At 33.0% G+C, this 26,413-nt stretch overlaps 1 protein-coding gene across 1 annotated transcript; it reads left to right on the plus strand.

Annotated features, from left to right (window-relative positions):
- Positions 1 to 24,231: 24,231 nt before the first annotated feature.
- LOC129987469 (uncharacterized protein F54H12.2-like) lies at positions 24,232 to 25,536 on the plus strand. Its single transcript, XM_056095448.1, has one exon. It carries the CDS (start codon positions 24,232 to 24,234, stop codon positions 25,534 to 25,536), a length of 1,305 nt encoding a protein of 434 aa, XP_055951423.1.
- The last annotated feature ends 877 nt before the right edge of the window (positions 25,537 to 26,413 follow it).

The following is a 26,413-nucleotide window of genomic DNA, read 5'->3' on the forward strand; positions in this document are numbered from 1 at the left end:
ATAGATATTTGTTTGGGTTCAATAGAAAAAAAAATTACAAATTTCGCTATTTTTGAAAAAAAAAAAAAAAAAAAATCTAATGTGTAATGTTTTCTAACTACAAGTCAAGAGATTAAAAAAAAAAAAAAAAAAAAAAAAAAACTGTTCATTTATTATGAAAAAATTTTAACCAAGAAAGAAAAATGGTTGTCGTAAATCCAATTTATAATATTGAGATCATAGATTTCAAAATAATTCTATTTTCATATTTTATATTAGATGCAGTATTTTTATGCATTGGTATGAAAGAAAAGTACATTTTTCATTGAATAATTTTTTTCAAAATCCATGTTTTCCTATTCTTTTACAGTAATTAACTAAAATTCGAATCTGAACATCCCAAAAAACACTCGAATATAAAATTAGACCTCGAATTACGCGTATTTCATCGGTCTCGTCTATGACGTAACTTCGTAGTATCTTATTCCCTTTTGATTGGTCTAATCTCTTCCTAATTCTCTAAGTAGAGTACAGTCTAGAGCATGAAATGCATATTTTTACTCTCTCATGTACAAAGTGCTATAATCGTCAAAAAATTCAACTTTTGATTTTAAAGAATCTACGCATTTCAGACTACTGTAGCGAATTTGCGATGAGCGAGGATAGAACCTGGGACCTTGTGGTTCGCAGCCCAATAACATGACCACGACACAAAAGCAATTGCTCAGGTAGCGTAGCTGTTAAATGGCTTATAAGCTATTCACTACAGACTCTCCCTCCAGGGAGTCGGAGGTGAGACGAACGATATGGCTGTTGAGTGGCGATGTATTATTAGCTGTTGATTCTAATGCGCCTGTACCTATTTGAGTAGCACCAAGCGTTATGGCGAGCGTGTGTGGGTGAGTGGTTGCTGATGCTGATGCTGTTGCTGCGTTAAGTGAGTCTGACGACTTTGGTTGCGGGTAGATGGCGCCAGAACAGCTGTACGAAAGTTGAAGGTTCATCGTCCGAGGTCATCACGTCCGGGTCACCAATGTGACAAATTTGCGATGAACGAGGATAGAACCTGGGACCTTGTGGTTCGCAGCCCAGTAACATAACCACGACACAAAAACAATTGCTCAGGTAGCGTAGCTGTTAACTGGCTTATAAGCTATTCACTACACTACTTTCAATTCGTGAAATACATTTTTGGTATTATATCTATCTATCCATGAAGATAACTCAAAACGCTTTGAGCTAAAACGGAGGAAGTTAGTTTAGCATCTCAAATGTAGATGCGTTTCTAATTTTGAACCGAAATCTGTCAACTGGATTTCTCTTTTCCGGTCTGTTCTTTTGCATGTAATGCAGACATAATTTCAAAAATGTGTTTCTCAAACTCGGGAAGGTTTGAAATTTCTGGATCTTGAGTTTGAATCTTTTGGCAATTACATTACTTTTCATTTGTACATTTTGGAGATGATAAAGTTAAGAAACCTCGGTAGCAATTGACTGCCGGTCAGTTCCAAGGACTCTCACTGCGATTGACTGCTGCTTCCAAATCATCTACAGAACTGGCGCTACATTTGTTCTTGAACTTCTTAGAAACTCGGTGGAAAGAAATTGTGTATAATGCAGGTAACTACATAGGAATATAGAATTTTTTGTTACTAATTTTGTGCGGTTCTATAGTTGCCACAATAAAATTTATGACCCCCGATAAAATTTTATTTAATATGTTCAAATGGAAAAATCCGCTAGTAAAATGTTTATAAATATGGTTCTTTTTTTCAAGTAATTTAAAAATATAAGTTAGAAAATTTGAGTCGATCATTTTGGAAAAGTAATTTATCTACTGATGAATTGGAATCAAAACGTGATACAAATCTAAAATTTTCCATAAATAATAAGCAGAATTTTATTTATCTACCTTCATGCGATGTAATCGTACTACTATATGTAAGGACAAGTAGATAGATACGCAGGTAGAATTCCATTTTTTAAAAAAAAAAACAATTTGTCTATATGGTAATCCATATGTTCACTACGTATGTGCTTCCAAAAGGTAATTGTAAAATAAAATAAAATAAAAATGAATTGAGGTTTTTCATTGAAGAGGTAAAGAAAGGAAAATCCTCAAATTTTCAATCAACTTTTTGCAGCCGATTTCATTTGTCTTCCTTTCGATCTCAGAAACTAAAAGAAGGAAATGACTTTTCATTCGTGTTTATATCTTCGAGATGCTATACATATATATTATATTATATAACGAAACTGGAATTAAAATTATATGTATATTATTCAGTAATAAAAGATCATAAACAATAACTTAAATTATATGCTTAGTATTTTTTTAATGACTCGGATATTTATCTGTGTATTATTTCCTTCGTTTATTGTTCGTCTTTGAAAATGAGCACGAGTGAATGCACTATGGGTAATTTTATTATTGATAAACATAATCTACTGTGCTGCCATCTTTTGACAATATCTAGAATCCTCGATCTACCGATCTGTAAAGTGTAACCTTCGATGTAAATCTAGTATAGAAAAATCATTATATACTAGACTTTTTTTTTTTCAATTCGTACTAATCATGCAGGAATATTGAAAATTAAAATAATCTCAGAAAAACTGTTAGTTTAAATTTCTAAATTTATTTGAGAATTTATTATACCATTTAAGTATTTATTAGTTGCAACAAGCGTCAAGTATTCTTCATTATAAACATTTTTAAGGATATTTTTTTTCTTTACTCTGATAAAAACTAGAACACTGGCTTCAAAATGTACATTTTGATAATAATCTTTATTTATCTTATTTCTGGTGAAATAACATTATAATCTTCTCAAAGGATTATATATTTGGATTTATAAAAGGAATTCTGAACGATCAAACGTATAGGCAATACTGAGCTCTTGTTAATGATATGCAGATTTTTTGATAGAATTTACATTTTCATAACAGAATACAATTTTTGATTACTATTAAAGCAGTAAAAGACTTCTTGATCTTCAACAACATCTTATTTGTAGATCGTTTTATATTATATTGTAATATATTATTCATTTCTTTTTATATTCTTTATAATTTAAAATTATCTTTTTTCAAATTTTTTTGAAGCTTCTAGTAGCTTGTATAGATTTTTACATATCATGACAAAATTTCTTTGCAGAACAAACGCATGAAATAAAAAATATATATAAAAGTACTTAAAAATAGTTTAAATAAAAATAGCGAACTTTAAGGGTAATCAAAATAAATTCTTGATAAATATAATTATTAGAGGAAATTTAATTAATTATCTATCGAATAAAAATATAAATAATATTACATCTCCAACTCCCAAAGCAGAGGGGAGGTGGGAGGTGTAAACATTAGAAATGAGTTCTGTAAACTATTTCAAAATATCTAAAAATTAATCAGAATTTTTTTTATTTAAAATATTTTACAGCAATTTCGAAATGAACATAATAACTGACCTAAGAAGAATAGTTAAATAACTAAAACTTCGATGTCCATTTTTTTTTCTTTCTTTCTACTTACGTTAACATCTGCAAACTCGTATTAATTCTGGCCAATCGAAAGGCACAAAGTAGTAGCAGTAGTATAAAAGTAGATATATGAATAAGAAATGAACTCCAAATGAAAGTTTTGAAATACAGCTGTTTTCGTAAACCAATACAGGAAAAAAAGTTTTCTAATTATTGCATTATAAATGTATGTATGCTCATAGATTTGCAGCTGGCTTGAGTTCTGAAGGCAAATCATGCGCATTTAGATGTAATTTTCGGTGGCAAGTTCGAAATCTGGTAAAGGTAACTGTTTTTCCATATAAAAAAAGGAAAATGTCAGGAAGAAAGCGTTAATGTAATGTGAAAACGTTCGGATGTTTTTTAATATTTTTCTGAAACTTCAATTAAATATTAAGTCTTTCTTTTTTACATCCCACATAAACTTACCTCGTTTATTTGGCTGATGTTAACCTTTACGTTGCCATGAAATTTATTCAGAAATATTATTCTGATATAATTGGTTTCAAAAATCAGGTTACCAATAAGCTTTAATTTTATTCAATAAAAATTATGACAACGTCCTAGCTTAGGGATAGCGCATCTTCCCCGTCATCTGGGATCCCCGGGTTCGAGTCCCGGGTTGTTATTCTGCCTGGGTTCTATCTATGACGTGTGTGATAGAGCCCCCCCCCCCATGTAAAAAGGAGTTGTGCAAGCGAGTGAGTGAGTGTCATCTTTATTTGAGCTAGAAGTCAGACTTCTGCCCTCAGGTGACCAGGGACCTTTACCATCAGAAGCTATTGAACAAACTCGGCTTAAATCGCTGACTTCGCCAGTGCATGACAAGTGCATAAATAACAACAGAAAAATTACACTGTTTTCACAGATAACGAAAACTAATTGCAAAAGTTTAATATCCAGTACAGCATTGTGTTGCCAAATCTTGTATTTAATTTTCATACTAATTAACTTAGGGATAACTAAGAGGCCGCGGTGACCTGGTGGTAAGGTCTGGGATTCGGAAACGGAAAGTTTCAGGTTCGACACCCAATTGCACTGAAGATCCCGTGAAGACGGGTTTGGTGCATGTTAAATATGTCGGGAATAAACGTCCTCCAGCTGATGTGGTGCGGAAGTTTGTAGAGGGGGGTTCTCAGTTGTCGTCCTCGTCATCTGACCGCGGTTCAAAATTACGAGTCCTTCCCAATTCAAATTCGATATTTTGACGAATCGTCACGTTTCAGACCTATCCGAGTCCAAAAAATTCATTTTTAGCATTACGCCTGTCTATTAATATGTGTAATAGTTTGTCTGTCATTTTTGAATAAACTGTCTCAGCTGTCTACTTAAAAATGCTTTGAGTAGATAGCCGAGACAGAAAAGAGTGACTTAAATTAATTAAAGTCGGTATGTCACTTTGTGACAAGTGCAGTTTCATATCAAATTTTTGTGTCAATCAGTAGCAAAGAGGCGAAAATACTTATCCTCGCGATGGATTAAGTAAAAATGCTGGATTCACGCCAAAGATCTATATTTCGTGACTATAGTTCACCAATGCAATGCAAGCTATTCTATGCCAAAATTTTAAGAAGAGGAGGGAGGGTGGTGAGATCTTTATTGGAGAGTATACGAGAAAGTTTGGAGGAGACAACTCGCTGGGAATATTGTAATGCTACTTTTAAATCAAGCTAATTTTTTAAATAAACAAAGGACATATAAAAATATATTTGCTTTCAATTGGCAGTCTGTGGATAATTGCTGACTTAATAACTTATTCAAGTTTGGTTATCTATGATCGAAAGAAATACCAGTCTTTTATATATAATATAATGTGTGCGTTAGAGTAGGAGACCAAAATAAGGGAATGTCAACATTCCCCGATGAGTGTTGACACTCTCACCCCGGTAAATGCTGTCATTAATCAGATTGGCAATTACGCGAATGCTGACATTTACCAGAGAATGTCGACATTTGACAAATAACGGTTTGTCACTGTCATATTTGTGCTGCGTTTCGCCTGTGTTTATTTCTTCAATTTGTTTGTAATAAAAAAAAAATCGTTCTTTTTTGTCTAAGATTTTTCAAATTCTTATGTTGAACACTTGAATTTTTAAGATCCTTAACCATAACTAATAATAATTAATAATATCCTAAATATTTGAAATAAACTATTTTTGTTTCGTTATGTAGCACATATTAATGTCATACAAACTAACGAGCTTTTGAATTTAACTATAATCTTATTCAATAAATTCAAGCTAAAAGACAATTAAGAAAGAAAAAAAAAAAAACAGTTGGTCTTCCCAAAACTTTCTCTTATATCTCTAATAAAGATGCTTCTTTTGCATGACATTGGCGTAAAATGGTTAATTTCGGCGTAAATTAAGCATTTTTACTAAATATATCATGTGATCCTTGGCGATTAATTTCTGATACGTGGTCAAAAACCGAATTTGGGGTTCAGACACGTTCTTCCCGACCGATTGAAACAAATTTGACAAAATTATACTTAAAGGCACGGAATCACGTACCAAAGCTGATATATTTAAGTCATTGCGCTTTTGAGTTATCACGTTTAAATGTTTCTGAAAATACTGACCGACATAAAGTAAACACCTTGTTGGATTTCGCATAAAATTTGGTGGGTGTCTATATTAAAGATGTTAAATCTTTGTACTGAATTTTATCTATATAGTTCTGTTCGTTTTGTAGTTAGATTTCCTCTGAATGAATTTTGATGATGATAAACTTGATAAAAATTTCAAATTTGGATTTAAGCTTGTGTATAAAATTTCAACCGTTTAACTCAAAACGTTTTTCAGTTATCTTTATCACGACAGACGGACATTTCGCAGAAATGTGTTTTTCGAACTCAGGGAGGCCTAAAATGTGGAGATTCGTCAAAATCTCGAGTTTGAATTTTTTTGACGATTACTGTAATTTCTCTATATTAAGTATACGAGAAAGTGGGAAAAAATGATTGATGGTATGCCAATTGATAGCATTAAAATTTAAGGGCTGAAATGAGACAAAAGTCGGTCAAACAGTTAAAGAAATTACATCAATTTTAACCCCTTACCTGCCGAGGATAACTTGCGAGATTGGGTCCCCAGTGCCAAATATATATACACGCCAGGGGCAGTTAACACATTAATTTAGGGAGGCGTCTATATATGCCCGCGGCAGGCAAGGGGTTAAATGACAAAGATTACTTATTTCATATTGATTTTTTTTTTACTCTACGTATTAGAAATTAAGTTAAAAGTATCTATAAAAAGCAATTTAACATTAATATTGACAGAAGCGAACGAAAGATATGCGATTAAACATCGAAAAAAATTTATTTCGGCAAAAATAGTGAAATTTATAAAAATAATATTTCAACTTTTAACGAATGAGTAAGAATCAACTAGAAAATATTCTAACTATGAAACTGATGTTACTATAAGGCTAATTATTTGAATTTTAAGATGGTATGAAAATATTTTTTGTTCTGTGATTTGTTCGGAAACGTACGTTTCAACTTCCATTGCACCCCGTTTTGAGACCCTTGGAACTTTTCAATGCCACAATTAATAATTGTAGGTACTAAGGAACATGTTCACCAAATTTCATTTGAATCCATCAAGGGGCGTGGAATTGTATGATTCAAATATAAACAAGTTTTCGATTTTATATTTAGTATAGATATACATGACTTGGCCCCTTCATTTATTGCTGAACCAAAGAAATCTAAATTGAATACAACCATGTAAACTTCGAAAATCCAACATTCCCAGCGCTAGATATATCGACCGTTTGTCACGTGCTTCGAGTTGTTTTGTACCAAGGTTTGCTTTCATCCATGGAAATGAGAAGTCTGAAATCCGTCCAAACGTGTAATGGGTTTTGATATCACTGCGACTGCTAAGTGGAAATGGTGATTTTTTCGCCCATGAGATAGGACTCTGGCAATCTATCTCCTGATGACAGACGGACCTCTGACATTTCGATGGGTGAAATGTTGCTGTAACATCTTAGTGCCGGTGACAGGAATGTGGGCTTTTAGAGACGACGTGACGAGGATCTGGCATTTGTCTTCGAATTGCTGACAAAACGTGGGAAACTTTTTTTGTAATACGTTTAATATTGCAGAGGAATAACGACTTCAAAATGCATTAAAGGTGAAGTTTTATTAATAAGATAAAAAAATTATAGTATTTAAAAATCCATTTGAACAAATTTATTCTGTGATCACAGTAATATTTTCGAACTAACTTTGGAAATTTAGTAAAATAGTAAAGATATAATAAGATCGCTTGTAAAGAAATTAAAATAGCAATCTACGAAATGTTGATTACATATCATGTAAAGCTGGAAGAAAAAAATTATGAATCTAGAGTGCGGAGGAATTTACGTTTTATAAAGTTTTTCTTTTTCGTTTGCCGTCCCTCTCTGTGAATTTCATTAATGATATAATGCAATGTTCTAAAACTAAATTTACTTTAAAACTAAATTTTATTTTAAAAAATTAAAAGAAAGAAATATTTTAAAAGTTTATACTCCTTTCAACACATTGATGGTTAAATATTTGATAGTGGCGGAAGTTAGAAATCAGAAGTTCAGAGAATTAATAATTTAGCCGTTAAAGAGAAAAACGTCGCTGTTAAATAGAATTTGTAAATACTACTTAACAGTGAGAGAAGTGTCGCAATATATTAATACAACACGTGAAAACCCGATTATCCAAACTATGAGTAATCGAAATACCTCTGAAAGCACAATCAGAGCCAGCAAGTGATGTTTTCCTTAAACATTCTCGCATGTAGTTTCCATACCTTGCGTGAATCTATCATTTTTACTGATTTTTTCCAGCTCTATAATTTGAGTTTTTTTTTTCAGATCAATTAAATCAAAATTTGACACGAAACTACAGTTGTAGTCGCAATACCAAATTTTATCCATCTAGCTTTTTGCGTTTTCTAGCTATCTAGTGCACTTGTGCTCGGGCAGCCGGACGGACAGATTCCCTCTGAATGAATTTTATGCAAAATGATTGTCTTGCAGATAAGATATTCACTTGCATTCCAACAGCCCACAAACAGATTTCCTCTACCAAGATTTCGTTCAAAATTTAAATTTGATCTGAAGTCCATATATCAAATTTCACACGTCTAACTCGGAGCATTTTAGAATTTTCATGTTCGGAGAAAAACATTGCCAAAAATGTTTTCGAAGTCAGAGCGGTCTGTACTTGTAGATTCACTCAAGTTGAATTTTTTGACGATTTCTATATTTTATACTTTTTCTGTAATTTTTATCGTATCGCCTGGTACGTGTTAAATCTGATGTGGAGGACCAAATGCCCTCCAGTTGGTGTGATGCGAAAGTTTGGAGAAGGGAGGCACCAACTCATGTGCCATCTTCGTCATCTCAAAATAGCTCAAAATAATGAAATCCGTTCCAAAATAGCCTTCGTGTTGCTTCCAAATGATACATTAATGTAATTAAACACTATACTTCGTATAAGAGAAATTAAAAATACGTACTCTACTATACTCGAATATTAACAAATAATATTCACGAAATAGTTAATTTTTTGGATGAGTAATTAATTATAATTATTACTAAATAAACATTAATTTATCAATGATCTTTATGTAATTTTAATTAAGCGTATATTTCTGCCCTACCAAAACTTTTAGTTTCATTTTACTCTCAAAACATTTCAGAATTACATACTATAATTAAATACAAAATGGTAATTGATGTCTCCGTGAGTTAACCCACAAAATATCGTTATCCGAAACGGGTCTTCCACCCCCTTCTTTAATCCGGTTAACTGGAATTGTACTTGATGCTGGAAAATCGAGTGGGTTACGGCCCTGGTAACTGCTTGAGATTTTAAGATAAACGCAATTCACATTTCTTCGAATTTAACATGTATGAAGTTAAATTTCTCTTAAAATTAACGTGATCACGCAGTTGTTAAAAACGTCGTTATATCAACAAGCGACGTTGCACGCAGTTGTAAAAGAATAAATTGTCACTGCAAAAGTCATGGCACGGCCATGAGAATCGTAAAGCTCCGCTGCCACCAGCGGTAATAAACTGTTTAGTCATGTACATTCAAGATCAAATCGTTAGTCGTAATTGCATCTATTCGTGGCCTCAAGCGTGCTTTACTTTTTATCTTTTTTCATAGTTCGGATAATAAAGTTTAGCATTTCTCAAACACGGCCGTTTACTATCGCCAGATCTATTTTTATTTCTCTTGCGTTTTATAGCGGCGCGTTTTATGGCTCTTTGATATTAAAGAGCGCGCTGGTGTGCGTTTGTACGTTCCAAGCTCGAATCTTCTGCGGTACGTGTAGTGTGTGCTCGAAAGAGTGTCATTTAATTACTTTTATCTTTATGAAGTTCTGTTGAGAAGGCTATGTTCGCGCGCGTAATTGATTCAGCTTTCTTTGGGTTACTAAGAAATTCATGCCTTGTTAATGCATCCGTATAGCGGATGTAGTAGACGCGTTGGATAATTTTCTTTATTGTTTATTATTATACTGCTAAAAGAACAAAAAAATTCGAAAAGTGTTTTCACTAAATTACTGTGAATAGAATATTATGAAACGCAGAAATATTCTTAAACGTAGATAGCCAAGGGGCTCGCTGGTGACGGTGAAGTCAAGATTATTGGAACAGACATATTTCAAATAAATTTTTCGGTATTATTATCGGTTACTAGAATACTATGAAGGAGTCGATGTAATACAGAACATATAAAATTAATTTTATTTATATTGCCGCATTGGAAAGAATCAGTCGCCTCTTCATGGCCGAATGGTCATAGAACTGATCTCATTATCAAGGGATTGTCAGTTCGTATCCCGCGATTCACAGTTTGTGTAAATATTGAATTAATTGATTTTATGTTTCTCTTTATTTCGTGTTCCAGAAGATTCTGGACCTTTCTTTAGCTTACCAGACAAGTGTTCTGGACTTTTCTTACTGTCTCCAGAAAAGTATTCTGGAACTTTCCCTGCTAGTATAAAAGCAGAGGATTTGTCAGTCAATGTGTTCTGAGTTCAGAGTTCAGTTAATAAATTGGTTTAGCTCTACTTCTTGTGTGTGTCATTGAGTTCCACACTAAAGAACATACGTGACAATATATTTTTCATTTTAGCGCCATGAGGGGGTCACCGGTGACTGCAAAGCCGGTATTATTAGAAACATGTAATTTGGGTAACTTTTGATTAAAAATTTTCCAATATTACATCGTCGGTTACTAAAATGGCATAAAGGAATTGATGCAATGTAAAACATATAAAAATTTTGTTTATATATATATATATTTTTTTTCATTTTAGCGCATTGGCTGTCGTTGATGACTGGCACTGAATTTGTTCGTCACAGGGATCACCAGTGATCGGTAAAACCAAGATTACTAGAAATACTTAATTCAAGTACATTTTCAATTATTTCAAATTTTCCGGTTACTAAACGGTATGAAGGAATTGACGCAATCTAGAAGATATAAAGATAATTATATGTACAGTACACTCCCGATTATCCGCGGAATTGGGTGGCGCGGCCGCCGCGGATAACAAAAATCGCGGATAATCCGAAAAAAGCTAAAAACGGGTATAGCCAAAGAGAAAACAGTCATTCCAACTTTGAAAAATCGTTTTATGTACAATAAAACGTAAAATAAACAGCAAGAAATGTTTAACTAACGCTTAGTATATCACTCAAAACCAACCTGAAATCCATTTTGTGAATGAAAACAGAAAAGTGCTTTGTACTTACGAGAGGTGTTAAGGATGCACAGAAAAATGAATACATATGTACGGTTTTAATACTGTAATGTATTATGTAATTGCAAAAGCATAACTGTAAAACTACACCTTTTTGAAGAAAAAAAAAAAACTTTGTGCGGCAGGCGCGGATAATCGGGAGTCTACTGTATTCATTTCAGCGCCATGGTGGGACATCGGTGACAGGCATTGAATTTGTTCGCCACCAGCCGCCAGCTAAGCCATGATATTAAGAAACACATAATTCCAGTAAATTTATTGATATATTTCATTTTAACGCCTTGGGGGTCATCGGTGACATGCACCGAATTGTTTGCCACAGGGATCATCAATGTCCAACTAAGCCAGGATTACTAGAAAGCATGTTTCGCGTAATTTTTCAATGATTTTAAATTTTTTGGTATTATTATCGTTACTAAAATGATGGAATCAATTATTTTATTTATATTATTTATCTTCTCATTTCACTTTTTTGTGGAGGTGAGGGGGGGGGTCACTAGTGAACGGCACTGAATTTGTTCGCCATAGGTGACAATATGACTGCAACTGTCAACTGACTTCATAAGTGAGGCGTCTTACGTTCTGTTGAAAATAAGATGCCTTAGAAATAATTCAGAACTTCCCCACCATACTAATTTGTTTACCTAGATCAGATCTGCTGGTCCGCCGAGAGCTGAGATAAAGTAATGATATGCGATCCACACATCCAAAATTTCCCAAATATCACCTCCCCTGCCTGGTATTTTGCTGGAAATTCTCTGACCGAGTTCCGCGGATTTTATACCGTTTCCCCATTTCAAAGGATCTGATCATATACAACTCTTTCATAAGCTGAAAAATGAGGACTATGCAGATGAACAAGTATGTATTATAATCTACTATAAGCTGTGCAAAATATCGCTTTGTTGCAGTTTGAGCAGGCTTACACATAGAGTATTTTCTGCAAAATTGTATCGCAGATTTGCGATTTCTGTAAAACTGTATCTCAGATTTAAAATTTGAAATCGAAATAATAATAATCAACCACAAATTTTGCAAGATAATCCTGGGAAGTACAATTAGTTACTTGGATGCTATAAATCCTTTTTACCATCCTTATATAGCATTTTACAGTGGCCGAAAAGAAGACTTTTAAAATTAACTTCAAATTATTTGAAACGTATTCTTAATTTGTGCATGGGAGAAGCGATGATAAAAAGATGTTTGTCACTTTGCTCTCGTATCGCAATGTAAACAGAAATTTTTCCCTTCTGTGATTTTATTAAGAGAATCTGACAGGAATTTCTTTGACACATGTAGACTTAGTAAAAGGGAATATCATGTATCTTTGGAAAGTATGAGGGATGTTAGATATTTTTACCCTTTCACTCAGAGCGTAAGAAAATGCAAAAGTCAATTTTCTAGAACCCGAGTTAGAAATAATTAAATATAAAAATGGGAATTGGTGCAGGAAATAAGAGAACATTTTAAAATGAATTTAACGTGGGCTAATTAAAATTAAAAATTAGGAAATTACGATTTAAATTGATTTAAAAATATCATTACATACATAAAAATCATTGTAACAATATAAAAGAAATGTTTTCGAAACATATACTAGAGACCTTAACGGCGAAAAAAGTTTTTTTCACAAAAGCTTCGTATATTCCCTATAGTGAAAATATTTAATTTATGAAAGGGGGGGAAATGACATCAGTGGACGAATTGCTGCATTTCCCCGAATAAAAGGTTTTATTAAAAACTTTTAACTATAATTTTTTAATTTAATTGAGTACTTTTCTTGTTATGAATTCTTCATGATAAATGATTACAATATTCAGGATTTCAAGAAAGGGGTCTTAATAATTTTATTATTTCGTCAACATTCATTAGTTTCTGACTGAAGATTTGAGATCCGAAGCCTCAAGCACAAAAACTGACGAAACTAAACATAAATTCTTCATGCATTAATTTTCTTGAAATTTTTAAATCCTTTTCTATTAATTATGTAGAGTTTGTTGATAAAGAAACTGAAAAATCAAAGTTTAAATTTCCAATATCCTATTAATTTGCAAACCAGGAAGATTGACGAGCAAATCAAAATAAAAGGTGAATAACATTAAATTTTAAAAAAATTATTATTCAGAATTTTAACTGTATTTAAATTAAATTTTAACTTATAAAATATCGTAATATGTCTTTTCAGTAAAAATTTTATTAATGCCATGGTCAGAAAAGGTAACATTTCTAGTTGGAACTGAACGAATTAAAAAGTAAGATTTACTAAATGTGCTTTCAGTAATATTGATTCATAAACTTCTTAAAAATTAAACGTTTTCATGCGTACCATTCACTTACCATTCAAGATGGTGAGTTTTGACGTTTTATTTATTTATTTTTTAAGTTTAATTGTTAAAAATACCTGCAAAATGGTAAGAAGACGTGGAAAATAATTCGGAAAAATATAAATTAAAGGCATTATACATATATTTAGTTTTTGGAGCAATGAATAAGTTCTTGTCTTAAGTGAATAAATAAGTATCGAATTACTTTGCCGAGTGTAAAGGGTTAATTCATCAATATTTTTTAGAATTAAGCTTTTTCATATATAAATAATATTAATACTTAATTGAACTGAATAAAATTAACTAAAGATTTAAAATATTAAAAGTGTTAACATAGCAGACTATCAAAATTTTTTCGACTGACTACCTTTATTTTACTTTGAAACGAATCCCACTATGCATGATCGATAGTTTCGCGACTAATTTAGGCTTAAAACGCGACTAATTTAGGCTCAAAATTCACTAGTTGAGGCATTTCCAAAGAATTCCCTAAAAAAAACGGAAAAATATATCGCGGAAAATTCTTTATTTTATTGTTTATCACATTATTCATGGCTAAGGTACAAAATATTAAAGAAATAATGAGATTCTAAGAAATAATAAGAATAAGAAAGAAAAAAATTGCTGAATAAGTCTGCATACGAATGTTTAAAAAACATGATAATATGCCTGGAGATTCTTTCATTTCCAATCGTATTTTCTCGAAATCGGAATTCGTCATCATTTAAGAAATTTTGGAACTTTTAAGGTTTAATTTAAAACCTGTTTTTCAAAATAACGAATCTTACTTTTTTTTTCTTATTTAAAGTAAATCGCAATTTTCAAATTTAAATTTTAAGTTTTGTAAGGTATACGATTTGTTTTTTTTTTATTCTTAATATTTGAACTATATATTTTAGACGGTTTATTCAAAAGTGGATTCATGGTAAATTTAAAGGGCAAAAAACAGCAACTGTAGAAAAAAAAAATTAATTTCTGAAAATTATTTGCAATTTTAAATAATAATGTTTTCAATATTTTTAGAAGAATAAAATCCTTAATAGGCTGTATCTATAAACACTAAATAAACTTTATTTGTCCATATGAGTTTAATTTATATTTACGGAATATATCATTATTCCTTTAAACTTTAATTCTAATTTAATTAATTAAATCAATTGTAATTATCTGTTAAAATTTGTTCTCCTTTAATAAGATCAAGATGAAAAAAGAAGTTGAGATTATTTCATTTATAATTTTTTTACATCATGAATAATTTCCATTCTTAAAATTTCTTAATTAAACGCCTTTACATTGAACGGGAAATATAATCAAGGAAAATTATCAATTTATTATCAATATAAAATACATGTTTTAAGAAACTTGGTTTTATAATGAGCTGAATTTTTAAAGGAATTTCGCATCATTTTTAATACAGAGCATACGTTTTAAGTACCTTTTTAAAATTTTAAATTAAATAATTATCATGAGGATTTTTCTAGAATTCGATTTTTAATTTCGATCAGTATTTCAATTCTTTTATAGCAGTCCTACTCATTTAAAAAGCAACAGAAACAAATCTATCATCTTTCCTAATTACGTTTTGAACCCAAATTGAAAAACTAAAGGTTTTTAGCTTTTTTAATAATTTTTAGTATATATTTTAACAGTGCGTTATATTTCATATTTTTCATACATTAAGCATTCAAAAAAAGTTAAATAACTTAGCATTTGGCACTGAAAAGAAGTAAATCCGTAAGATAAATAATAAAATTTCATTTCACGGATTGCTTGATTTCTCAGAAAGCAGACATAACGACTTGTTGGAAATGAAACTTTGATTTTATCGAAGTTTCTTCGAATTTTAGCTGAAAAGAACTTTCTCAGTGACTGTACGTCGAAAAGTATCCTACCTTTTCAAACAGTTGTACTATACATAAAAGAAAGGATTGCTTCTTAAGTTTTTTTTTTTCCTTTTTTTGAATAATTTGCCTTAGAATTGGCGAGAATCTATGGTTAATTTCAAGTTTGGAAAGATATCTCCCATTTAGAGAGGGGAAAAAACACCTTTTTTAACTGTAATTATGGGTTTCACTTTAACAGGAAATTGGGCTTTGTTCTTTAACATTTTTAAGGACAATATGCAATTTTAGAAGGAAATGCATTTTCTATAATAGTACGGTTACAATTACTGCGTATCTTGGTTATCAAGTTACACAGCATAGGCTCTAATAAAAATCGGTTCTAAAAACAGGAGTCAGTATTACAATTATATAGTGAAAAAGAATAACTGTTTCAAAAACGATTTTCGTACTTTAAAAATAGTTTTTTTTTTCTTTATAGAGTTATGTTTTAAAACAGGTGATAAAATAAATAGTTTTCACTCATGATTCATTGCATTATTAAATTCTCTTGTATGAGGCATGCAATCATGAAGGATTATAATCCTTCCAAAATGTTATCCAAAAATTTTATGTATCTCTACAGGGTGTCCCAAAAAAATGTATACACACTTTAAATAATTGTAAATTTGGGGTTTATTATAATTCGAATAATTTTCAACATGTAAAAGATTCTACAAATATCATTCTATTGGCTTGTTATCGCATGTTCTCAAATTGATGTCCGTTCTGCTCCAGACACTGCTGACAACGCGAAGCGATAGAAAAGCACACATGATGGAACAATTCCCTTGGGATATTCGTACATTCATGTTCAATGGCTGCCCTCAATTGAACAAGTGTTGCAGGTTTATGGACGTCCTGAACAGTTCCATCAGCTTCAAACTTATCTCTAATTCGAGTGATGGTAACTCGTGTAGGTGGTTCTTTGTTAAACTCCCTCTTAAATTGTCTTTGCACTTCTACTGCATTTTCATACTTCCAGTAGCATTTTAGAATAAATTTCCTTTCTTCAAATTCAAGTCTGTCTGCCAGCCTTCGGTTCAATGGGTTCAGTATGTAAAGAAGGAAGAAATAACTTAGTTATCAGCTGCTAAAATGTGTATACATTTTTTGGGGACACCCTGTATGTTTTGGATCTACCCGAATTTTTATATACACGTTATATAATTATATTACCATAAATAAGCATTGAGCTACAATGATGAAATATAATATGATTGCAGAGCTCAAAAATTTTAAATCTGTTTCAAATTTTGAACAAAATATTGTCAAAGAATCGGATTGCATACGAACATGATAGCTCAAATCGATATGCAAGCGAGCATGGCAGCTCAAATATTGGGAAAAAATACTTTGGATCGATGAATTATGCTTATAGTTTACAACCAGTAGTTGCAAATGCGTTTCAGATTTTGAATCAAAGCCATCATTTGTTCAAATGTGTGTAGGCATATATCAATTTGTGGGTAAGTTAGTGTAACAATTTAAAAGCGCAACAAATTGAAAAGCTAAATCTCCATATTATACCCTGACTTTAATATTGCATTGAATACTAGATCAAAGTAGAAATCCAAAGTGATTCTCTGATCTCTTCACTATTTGGCTAAGCTAAGCGCAAAGCATGAAAAATATAGACAACAGGAAACTTCCTCTTTTAATTTCAAAAAGTTTAACTTCACTTAAACTTAATAATTGTAAAACAGAAATTTCAACGATTTCAAATACGAGAGGGTCGAGAGCATATCTTCTTTTATTTTCATGCAGTCATATAGAATACAGACTTATAAATGTTGTGCTGTGACTTATGGCACTTTGCAAGCCCTGTCAGCGATTTAAGCCGAATGAGCGTCTCTCGTTTTTTCAGTAGCGCCAACTAGGGTCAAGAGTAAGACTTAGCTACTCGCACGTCACAACCCTTTTTACAGGACGGACTTCATGCAAGCATTTCATTCACTCATCGACAGATCGTAATTTAGACCTGAATCAGAGAACGATCACCTCTGAACTAGTACCCCTAGTGGTGTTACTCTCGACATGGAAGTCTTTGTGACCACGACATTTATACGTGCGCCAGCCACCACACACACATGGAGTCTTCGACCAGCGCGGTTCAAACTCTCAATCCAAGGGATGCGAATCCAACGCCCTACCAACCAGGCTATCCCGGCCTCACCTTTCAGATGAGTCGTATTGTATACTAAAATGCAGATAGATTTTCGTGGAAGATTTTGAGTCTGAGAGATGTAGTCAGCGATTACTCGCCAATCTGTCTGTATTTTTCCATAATTGATGCATATTTCATACCTGAGTTTTTCGGAAACTCATTCCGATGTGAAAGTGTAATGAAACTTCTGTTAATTATACCAGAAAATTGCGCCGAAAAAATATACTACTTGCATTTTCACTTTGTTTGATCGGTGTTGACAAATTCAAACATTTATGGCAAGAATTATTGATATGAAAATTTTCAGACTAACGAAAGGCAGTGACATCGAACATTTCTGGAAAAAGAAAGAGTTTTCAGATCTTTGTATTATGTTATAATCACTTAGTCTCTTGTATAGCTGGGATAAATGCATAAAATAAGACATTAATTTTACTCTATTTATTTACATTTACTCTACACTGTTGACCCCCGGGGGAGCACCTCGAAATGAGGATGAGATGCTTCCGGCATGGTGGTTGGATCTCGCCGGCCTGGAGGGTGCACTAATAGGTGGGGGATCTGACTCCTGACATCGATGATGGGACGTACTTCCTTCTGGGAGGGTTGTACCATGGCCGGTGACGGCCCTTAGGACTCAACCACAGTTTCCACCAATGTTGCTGTTGCGGCGGTCCGGTCATTCAGTTTTATGGTTTAAATCCGTGTGCCATCGAGGCGGGTCGGAGAGTTAGATGGTTGACTTACTCTACATTGTACATAAATGTGCACTTTTTTCAGTTAGAAAAATATTCACCTCTTAATAACAAGGTGTTTTTTATGAGTTTCTATCCCTAATGGGGTGGCAAAAAAAAAAAAAAAAAAAAAAAAAAAGGTTGAAATAGGAGGTGTTAGTAGTATAGGGATGATGGCTCTCATATAAAAAGTACCTTTCACTAGATGATGGCTCTCATATAAAAAGTACCTTTCACTAGATGATGGCTCTCATATAAAAAGTACCTTTCACTAGATGATGGCTCTCATATAAAAAGTACCTTTCACTAGATGATGGCTCTCATATAAAAAGTACCTTTCACTAGATGATGGCTCTCATATAAAAAGTGCCTTTCAAAATAGTTGAAATATTCAACTAAATGAATTTTTTTTATCTCATTTCAGAATTAAAAATTTAGAATAACATTATAATTACAACAAATGTCTCTAGATTATAATAAGAAATAAGTAAAATTTTATCTGTATACGGAGGAACATTGTTCACTCATATATTTAAACCGAAGCGATTAAATTGATCTAGAATTGTTTTTATAACTTTACAAGTTCATTTTTCACCGAAAGGAAATTGATAGAAGGGAAAAAACGTTACGATCAAGAATAAAATCATGAAAAACAATGAGTGAGAGAAGCATTGCTGGCTCATTCGATTGAACCGCGGCGATTAGAATGAGCGAGCAATGTTTTTGCAAGGTTATAAGTTCTATTCCCACTAAAAAAAAAGAGGCACAACAACTAAAAGAACCTTCAGATAAATTACAGATCTGAAATGATGCACGCTGCAAATGAAGTTTGCTGAGAAGAGAGTATGCAGATACGAACCTTGGTACCATTGAAATCACGGTAGAAAATGATCCGTTAAAGCAGGTGTATTCAGGTCGGGAGGAAAGGTTAAGTACAAGTTTGCGAAGAAGAGGAAATGCGCGTTCCATTTTTTTTCCAAGGTGAAAAAAAAGCATTTGTTTATAATGGGGGACATCTGAAGAAAAAAAGAATATAAAGAAATTTATCGATCGAAATCGTCATTTAGTCAGTCAGCATACACGAGAAATGGATGGAAAAAAGTTGAGCTTGCTTGTTTTAATAATTCTAGCTACAGCAGAATTAATTTTTATAATATCAAACCACCTTGAGACGACTGACAACGAAATTAAAATTAATAATAAAACGTGCTTTCGTTCGATACATATAGGAAGGAAATTATTTTATCATGAATGTTTAAAACAGGGTGCAAATATTCATGACATACGATATTTTTTTAACGTAAATTCAACATATTTATCAGCAAGCTTTTTAGGAATTCAAATGACTGAGGAGGAATTTCAGAAAGTATGTGAACAATGTTCAAACTGAAACATCCTTCGTGTTTACTATGTGTAGGAGCATCGCAGTCGGGTAAAACCTCATTGGTGCGACAAATGATTGCACATAAAGCATATGATTTTGAATTTAAAAATATTATCTGGTGCTATAAAGTTTTTCAGCCATGGTTTGCTAAAGAAAAAGAAATGAAATTTGTTCAAGGTTTTCCAGAAAAAGTCGAAAGCGGAAATCTATATGTATTTGATGATCAGATGGATCAACTTTGCCAAGATTATGCGGAATTGTTCACTATTACAGCACACCATTCTAGAATCAGTGTGATTCTGATTTTGCAGAATCTATTTCCCCGAAATAAAGTGATGCGAGACATAAGTCTGAATGCACAATATGTAATATTATTTAAAAACAATCGTGACGTGGGACAAATCCAGTGCTTCGCAAGACAAGTATACGGAAATAAGGCAGCATATTTTATGGATGCTTACAAAAAGAGCACGCAAGGCAATTTTAACTATTTGTTGGTGGACCTACACCCGAGAACGGATGAAAAATTTAGGCTCAGAGAGAGCGTGTTCCCTGATTCCAATGGATTTTATTGGATATATTTACCGATAAAATGAAGAATATAAAGAAGCATTATCACTTACTGAAACTACTACTCAGCGCATCTCCAGCACAAAAAAGAGCAATAATACGGACTGCTAACAAAAGTCAGTTACATTGCTTATGCGAAATTTGTGTAAACGTCTTAGGTGGTAATTTATCGGTGAGCGTAAAGAAATTACGTAAATATAAAACGGCCATAAGAAAAATTGTTAATAAAAAATTATCTTTAGAAAAAAAGAGAAAAGAATTAATTAACCAAACGGGAGGCTTCCTACCCCTCATTCTTCCCGCAGTTCTATCTGCGTTAGTAGGCCTTGCCGGAAAAGCAATAGGAAGCTGAATTTAATATTCGCAGCAATGTCTCGGAGAATGGCTCTCGTTCCTGAAGATTTAGCAGCAACTTACTTTTCGAAAACATCAGATACCGGAGTACATGGTATTGAAAACCAAATATTAAACCTTCTTCATGAGTCAAACTATTCGGATGATGCAAAAGCAAAACTGTTGAGCCAACTGCTTTTAAAATATCAGCATGCTATAAATGTGCCTAAACCACCGATACGTGTAACTATTGAAGACTCTAAGGAACAAGTTCAAGAATCGCCTAAAAGTAACTCAGTGGAAGATCCTATATTACGTGATATCATACTTTCAGTTCCTGCGAACTTCCAAAAATTTATTTCGCCTATTGCTGAAAAATTGAATACACGCAGCTATGCTTGGAATGAATATGGTGAATTGATGAAAGATAACGAAATCGTTAAAAACACAAACGTTATTGACTTATTTTCATATTTAATGAGAAATGTAAAGAAAGGTTATGAACCACATGGTTTTTCAGTGTTTTGGAGGGGTATTAAAGAGATAAAAATACCAACACGTTGGATTGGCAACCAGAAGCTAGTAGAAAATTTCGGGTTTGACACAGACGCAGGCGAGATCCAAAACGAAATTAATCTGAAATCTCCAGATTCAAAAGCAAAGAAGAAGAAGCAAAACTCGAAAAGAAAATGGAAAGAATATTAGAAGCAGCATATTACGATTTCGCAAATCCTGCATCATTTGGCGGAATAAAGAAACTATCAGCAATCTCTAAAGTTCCATATGAGAAAGCTAAACGCTGGTTAATGACCCAAGATACTTATTCGTTACATAAACCAGTTCGGTATAAATTTTCTCGGATGTCGACGCTTTCATATGGTATAAATGATTTATGGCAATGCGATCTTGTGGATTTACAGCATTTAGCAGAACATAATAATGGGTTTAAGTATTTACTCACCGTAATTGATGTATTTTCGAAGTATGCCTATGTTATACCTCTTAAAAGCAAAACTTCTGTGGCTGTAAAAAATGCTTTTGAAAAATTGTTACAGCAGGTTAAGCCTAAACACATTCAAAGCGATAAGGGCAAGGAATTTTACAATACGCAACTTCAGTCATTGTTTAAGAGGTACAGCATTAACCACTATTCAGCTGAAGGTGATCATAAAGCTAGTGTTATTGAGAGGTTCAACAGAACTTTAAAAAACAAAATGTTCAGGGTATTCACATATAGAAAATCTTATAGATATGATGATGTGCTACAGTCACTAGTAAAGTCGTATAATGACAGTGAACATCGTAGCATTGGCATGGCACCTTCAAAAGTCACTCGTGATTTTGAACCACATATCTTCAAAAAATTATATGGTTACACATTGAAGAACTCGCGAGTGATTTTGAATAAGGGAGATTTAGTAAGAATATCGAAAGCGAATAAATCGTTCAGACGAGGATATTTACCAGGGTGGAGCGATGAGGTGTTTATGGTGTCAAAAGTATATCCCTCTTATCCAACTACATTCGAGCTTCAAGACCTTAAATCAGAAGCTATAAAAGGACGATTTTACGCAGAAGAACTCCAGAAAATATTGAAACGCCCTGAGGATTATTGGCATATAGAAAAGGTGCTTAAAACAAAGGGCAAAGGTACGAAGAAAGAATATTACGTGAAGTGGAAAGGCTTTGATAATCGGTTCAACTCGTGGGTAAAAGCAGCATGGATGAAGTGAACGATTTTTACATTACGCTTCCCAGCAACTCTAGCATGGATTACTTTCCAAAAAATACGCAAGCATCATTCAGAACGAAATTATCTCGTCCAATAATACTAACTGGTGAATGGGAAGTTGGTTTATCAGAAATATTCGTTCCTCGAACCTGGTTCAACATCGGAAATCATAATAATAAATATTCGATAACTTACGAGGAAACAAAATTGGTGGAAAAGGATTTTCTGGAATACTCAATCAGAATAAAAATTGAACAGGGAACTTCTGATGAGGATATAATCGATAACATTAACCAAAGTATTGAAGCAATATGTGGACATTTCGTCTCTTTCGAATTGGATCACAAGAATATGAATATACTTATTGCTCCGAATTATGAACTACACTTGACAGCTGCTGATTCACCAAGATTGTTAACTATGTTAAACTTACCTAGAGAGGATAGAGTTATAAAAACATCGGAAAGTTTTATGTACAGAAAACCATCAAAGACAAACAAAGACAATATTTTCAAAATTATCGCTCGAAATATGAAAAGGCATTTTATAATTCGCGTCACCAGGTTTAATCATAAGTATACTGATATGAACAACATACATCACGAACTCTTTCAGCATATAAATCATAATCTAATGCAGACCGGTATAGGAGGTGCAGCGGATTTTATATTCGACTTTAAAGAAGATAAAGTAGAAATAACGGTTCAAAAGAATGTTGAACTCGAGTTTAGGTTATTATATGCCCCGTTGTTTATGCGAATGTTGGGCATGACGAAAGATATTGTTTTAACGGGTAGAACGTTACATGTTTTGCAAAAAATTGAAAGGCCTCCTATGAACGAATACTTCCGCGTGAGCATTACGGATAAACCAACAATTCCTGTGAAAATTAAAAAAACAGAGGATATGGAACTACAAGTCGGATTTTATAAAAACTCAGAGCAGTTGTTTGGATCTTTTAAACACCTTGCTTTTAATCATTTAGCGAACAATAAGATCAAAATTCATATACCAGAAAATTCAACTCTGACTTTACAAGAAGGATTAAGAGATCTTTTAGGTTTCAAAGAATCCACATTAAATGGCGGAACTCATATATCTGACTATCAATTGGAGTTAGATGGAGGAATCACCGAAATTTATGTCTATAGTGATATCATAGAATCGCACTTTGTAGGGGATACAATTGCTCCTTTACTCCGTATTATTCCTGTTATGTCGAAAAAAGAAGACCAAATAGTAATAAATTATCAAAGACCGCTGTATTTTCCTTTGCGCAAAAATTATATCGATTGCATAGAAATCGAATTGAGAAGTAGCTCTGGAGATGGTATAATTTTTACCAGTGGGAAATCACTCTTGGTTCTCTCCTTCCGTCGCAGAACACTATAAAACTATTACTTATTTTGTGATGAATCATTTTAAATCCGATCGTGAAAGAGAATGCATTTGGATCAAAAAGCTTGTGAAGATTATTACTGCTCGCAAGTGCAGGCTGGCGGTGGACCATATTTTCAGGGTGTTGGCCACCAAAGAGGATATGGAATGTTTTCAAATTTATTTCGATTTATTTCTCCCATAGCACTGAAAGCTGGAAAGTATTTAGGAAAACACCTTCTAAGCGCAGGTTCAAAAGTAATGTCAGATGTTGCTTCAGGTTCATCTCTTAAAGACTCGGCAAGATCGCGATTTCGCGAAACATCAAAACAAATAAAAGACGACATTATTCATAAAATTCAGAGCGGTTCGGGTATAAAAAGAAAGAAATTACAGAAGAAAAATCATTCGCAACGTGTCAAGCGGAGCCGAAAGAAATTAAAGAAAGCAGACATATTTTCATAATGGATTCCCGAGCGTGTGCTTGCTTGCAGAGTGAATTAGACCTTTTTAACGTGAATCCTGTACAATTATCAACAGAAGACAGCTCATTCACTGAGATTTTTCCTGTTGCATCTCTGAATGAAAAGACGCCAATTGAATTTTACGTAAGCGGAAGTGGTGAACATTATCTGGACTTATCCCATACACTTCTGCATCTACAAGTGAAAATTAAAAAGAGAAATGGAGCAGTAATTGGAACGCCTGATCAAGTGGCTCCTATCAATTATCTCCTTAATACGCTATTTTCTGAATGTTCAGTTACATTAAATGACAAGCAGGTTTCTTCGCAAGCTAACTACGCATATAGATGTATTTTCGATGCTTTGCTTTCACCTCGAGCTGTTCAAGAATCAATGCTAACATCGGGTCTTTTCTACAAAGACGCTGCTTCTAAGCATGAATCAGTAGAACTAGCTAATGTTGGTGATAATGCAAATTCCGGTTACCAAACTAGATATAACATCTGCAAAGATAGTAAACTTATAGATATGATAGGTCCATTACATTTCGATCTAGGCAATCAGAGCAAATGTCTTATAAATTCGGTGAATCTTCGGATCAAATTAGAAAGAAATAAGGATTCTTTTGCTCTGATGTCAGCCACGCAAGATTTTAAAGTAGTTATATATCACGCATCATTATTTGTTAGGAAAATTAAAGTCGCTCCCTCAGTCGTGATTGCCCATGAATTAGCTTTAAGCAAGGGAGTTATAAAAATGCCTATTCGCAGAACAGAAGTGAAATCATTCGCACTTTCTTCAGGAATGCAATCAATAACTATCCCTAATGCGTTCATTGGACAATTACCGACACGACTTATAATGGGTATGGTATCTAATGCTGCATTTAATGGGGATTTTTCAAAAAATCCATTCAATTTCAAGCATTATGATTTATCATATCTTTGTATATTAGATGGCAATCGTATGATTCCGTCAAAGCCCTTTCAACCAAAATTTGATAATTCTAACAGTTACAGCAGATGTTATATGAGTCTATTTACTGATTTGGGTAGATATCATAAAGATCAAGACATTAATATAAGTTACACTGAATATAAAGATGGGTATACGCTGTTCGCTGTAGATTTGACGCCCGATCTCAACGCGGACGGAATGCACGAAAGTATTTCACGCAATGGTAATTTAACTATTGATATAAAATTCAGCAAAGCATTATCTGAAACTGTAAATTTAATAGTTTTTTCAGAGTATCGAAATACTATAGAAATCGACAAAAGTCGCAGTATTTTTTCAGATTTTTGAAAATGGATAGCACAACTTTGTGCAGACTTGCATGCAGCGACTTCCGTCTACGTTCTAAATTTGGAGGCGTATACGCTTCAGATGAATTGCCTAAGACAATAGATAGTTATTCATGTTTTATTGTAAATTTAGATCCTAAAACAAAACCGGGAAGTCATTGGGTTGCAATAGCATTTCGGAATAACAAATGTTACTATTTTTGTAGTTATGCTTCTGTGCCGAATAACAAATATATTTTAAAGTTCATAGAAAATAACGCTGCAAAATTTGCTTGGAACAAATGTAGATATCAAAGCTTAGTGTCGTATACTTGTGGTCATTTTTGCCTTCATTTCTTGTACAATTTTGTGAGAAAGCAAACTTTGTCACCTCTAGATTCTAATAAAATTGAAAATAACGAGAAGTTTATTAAAAAATTTGTAGCTAGCAAATTTCGTTTACAAAATTGCTGCTTTTCTCCATATTCAAATCAAATTTGTGAAGCTCGTGATTTCAGAAATAGACGTCTTTAGACATGTTTCAACAGAATATAATTATATATGCTCTCTCTATAAATTTAACATATTTTTTTGGAGGTCACTTTTCATACAGAGCATATAAAAGAGATACACTAACTGTGGAATTCTCATTGTGCTTCAACTGATTCAGCAGAAACGATGACTTCCGAACTGAGATATGGCTTTATGTACTTGAAGCGTACTGGATCAGCTTATATGATTCATTGCTTCACCGATTCCCTTTACGAAAATATGATATCCTGTGTTCAAGCTGCGAACTCCTATCAAATGGATACAGTCGATTCAGACTGCAGATTGAAGATTGCCTATTTCAAGGTTCTCAACAATAATGATATTGTCAGAGAACTCCATAACGGTTC

Source organism: Argiope bruennichi, chromosome 10, assembly GCF_947563725.1.
Source record: "Argiope bruennichi chromosome 10, qqArgBrue1.1, whole genome shotgun sequence".
Lineage (NCBI taxonomy): Eukaryota > Metazoa > Arthropoda > Arachnida > Araneae > Araneidae > Argiope > Argiope bruennichi.

Coding starts and splice junctions, on each gene's coding strand:
- LOC129987469 (XM_056095448.1), top strand. CDS start 24,232: ATGGATTCCCGAGCGTGTGCTTGCTTGCAGAGTGAATTAGACCTTTTT.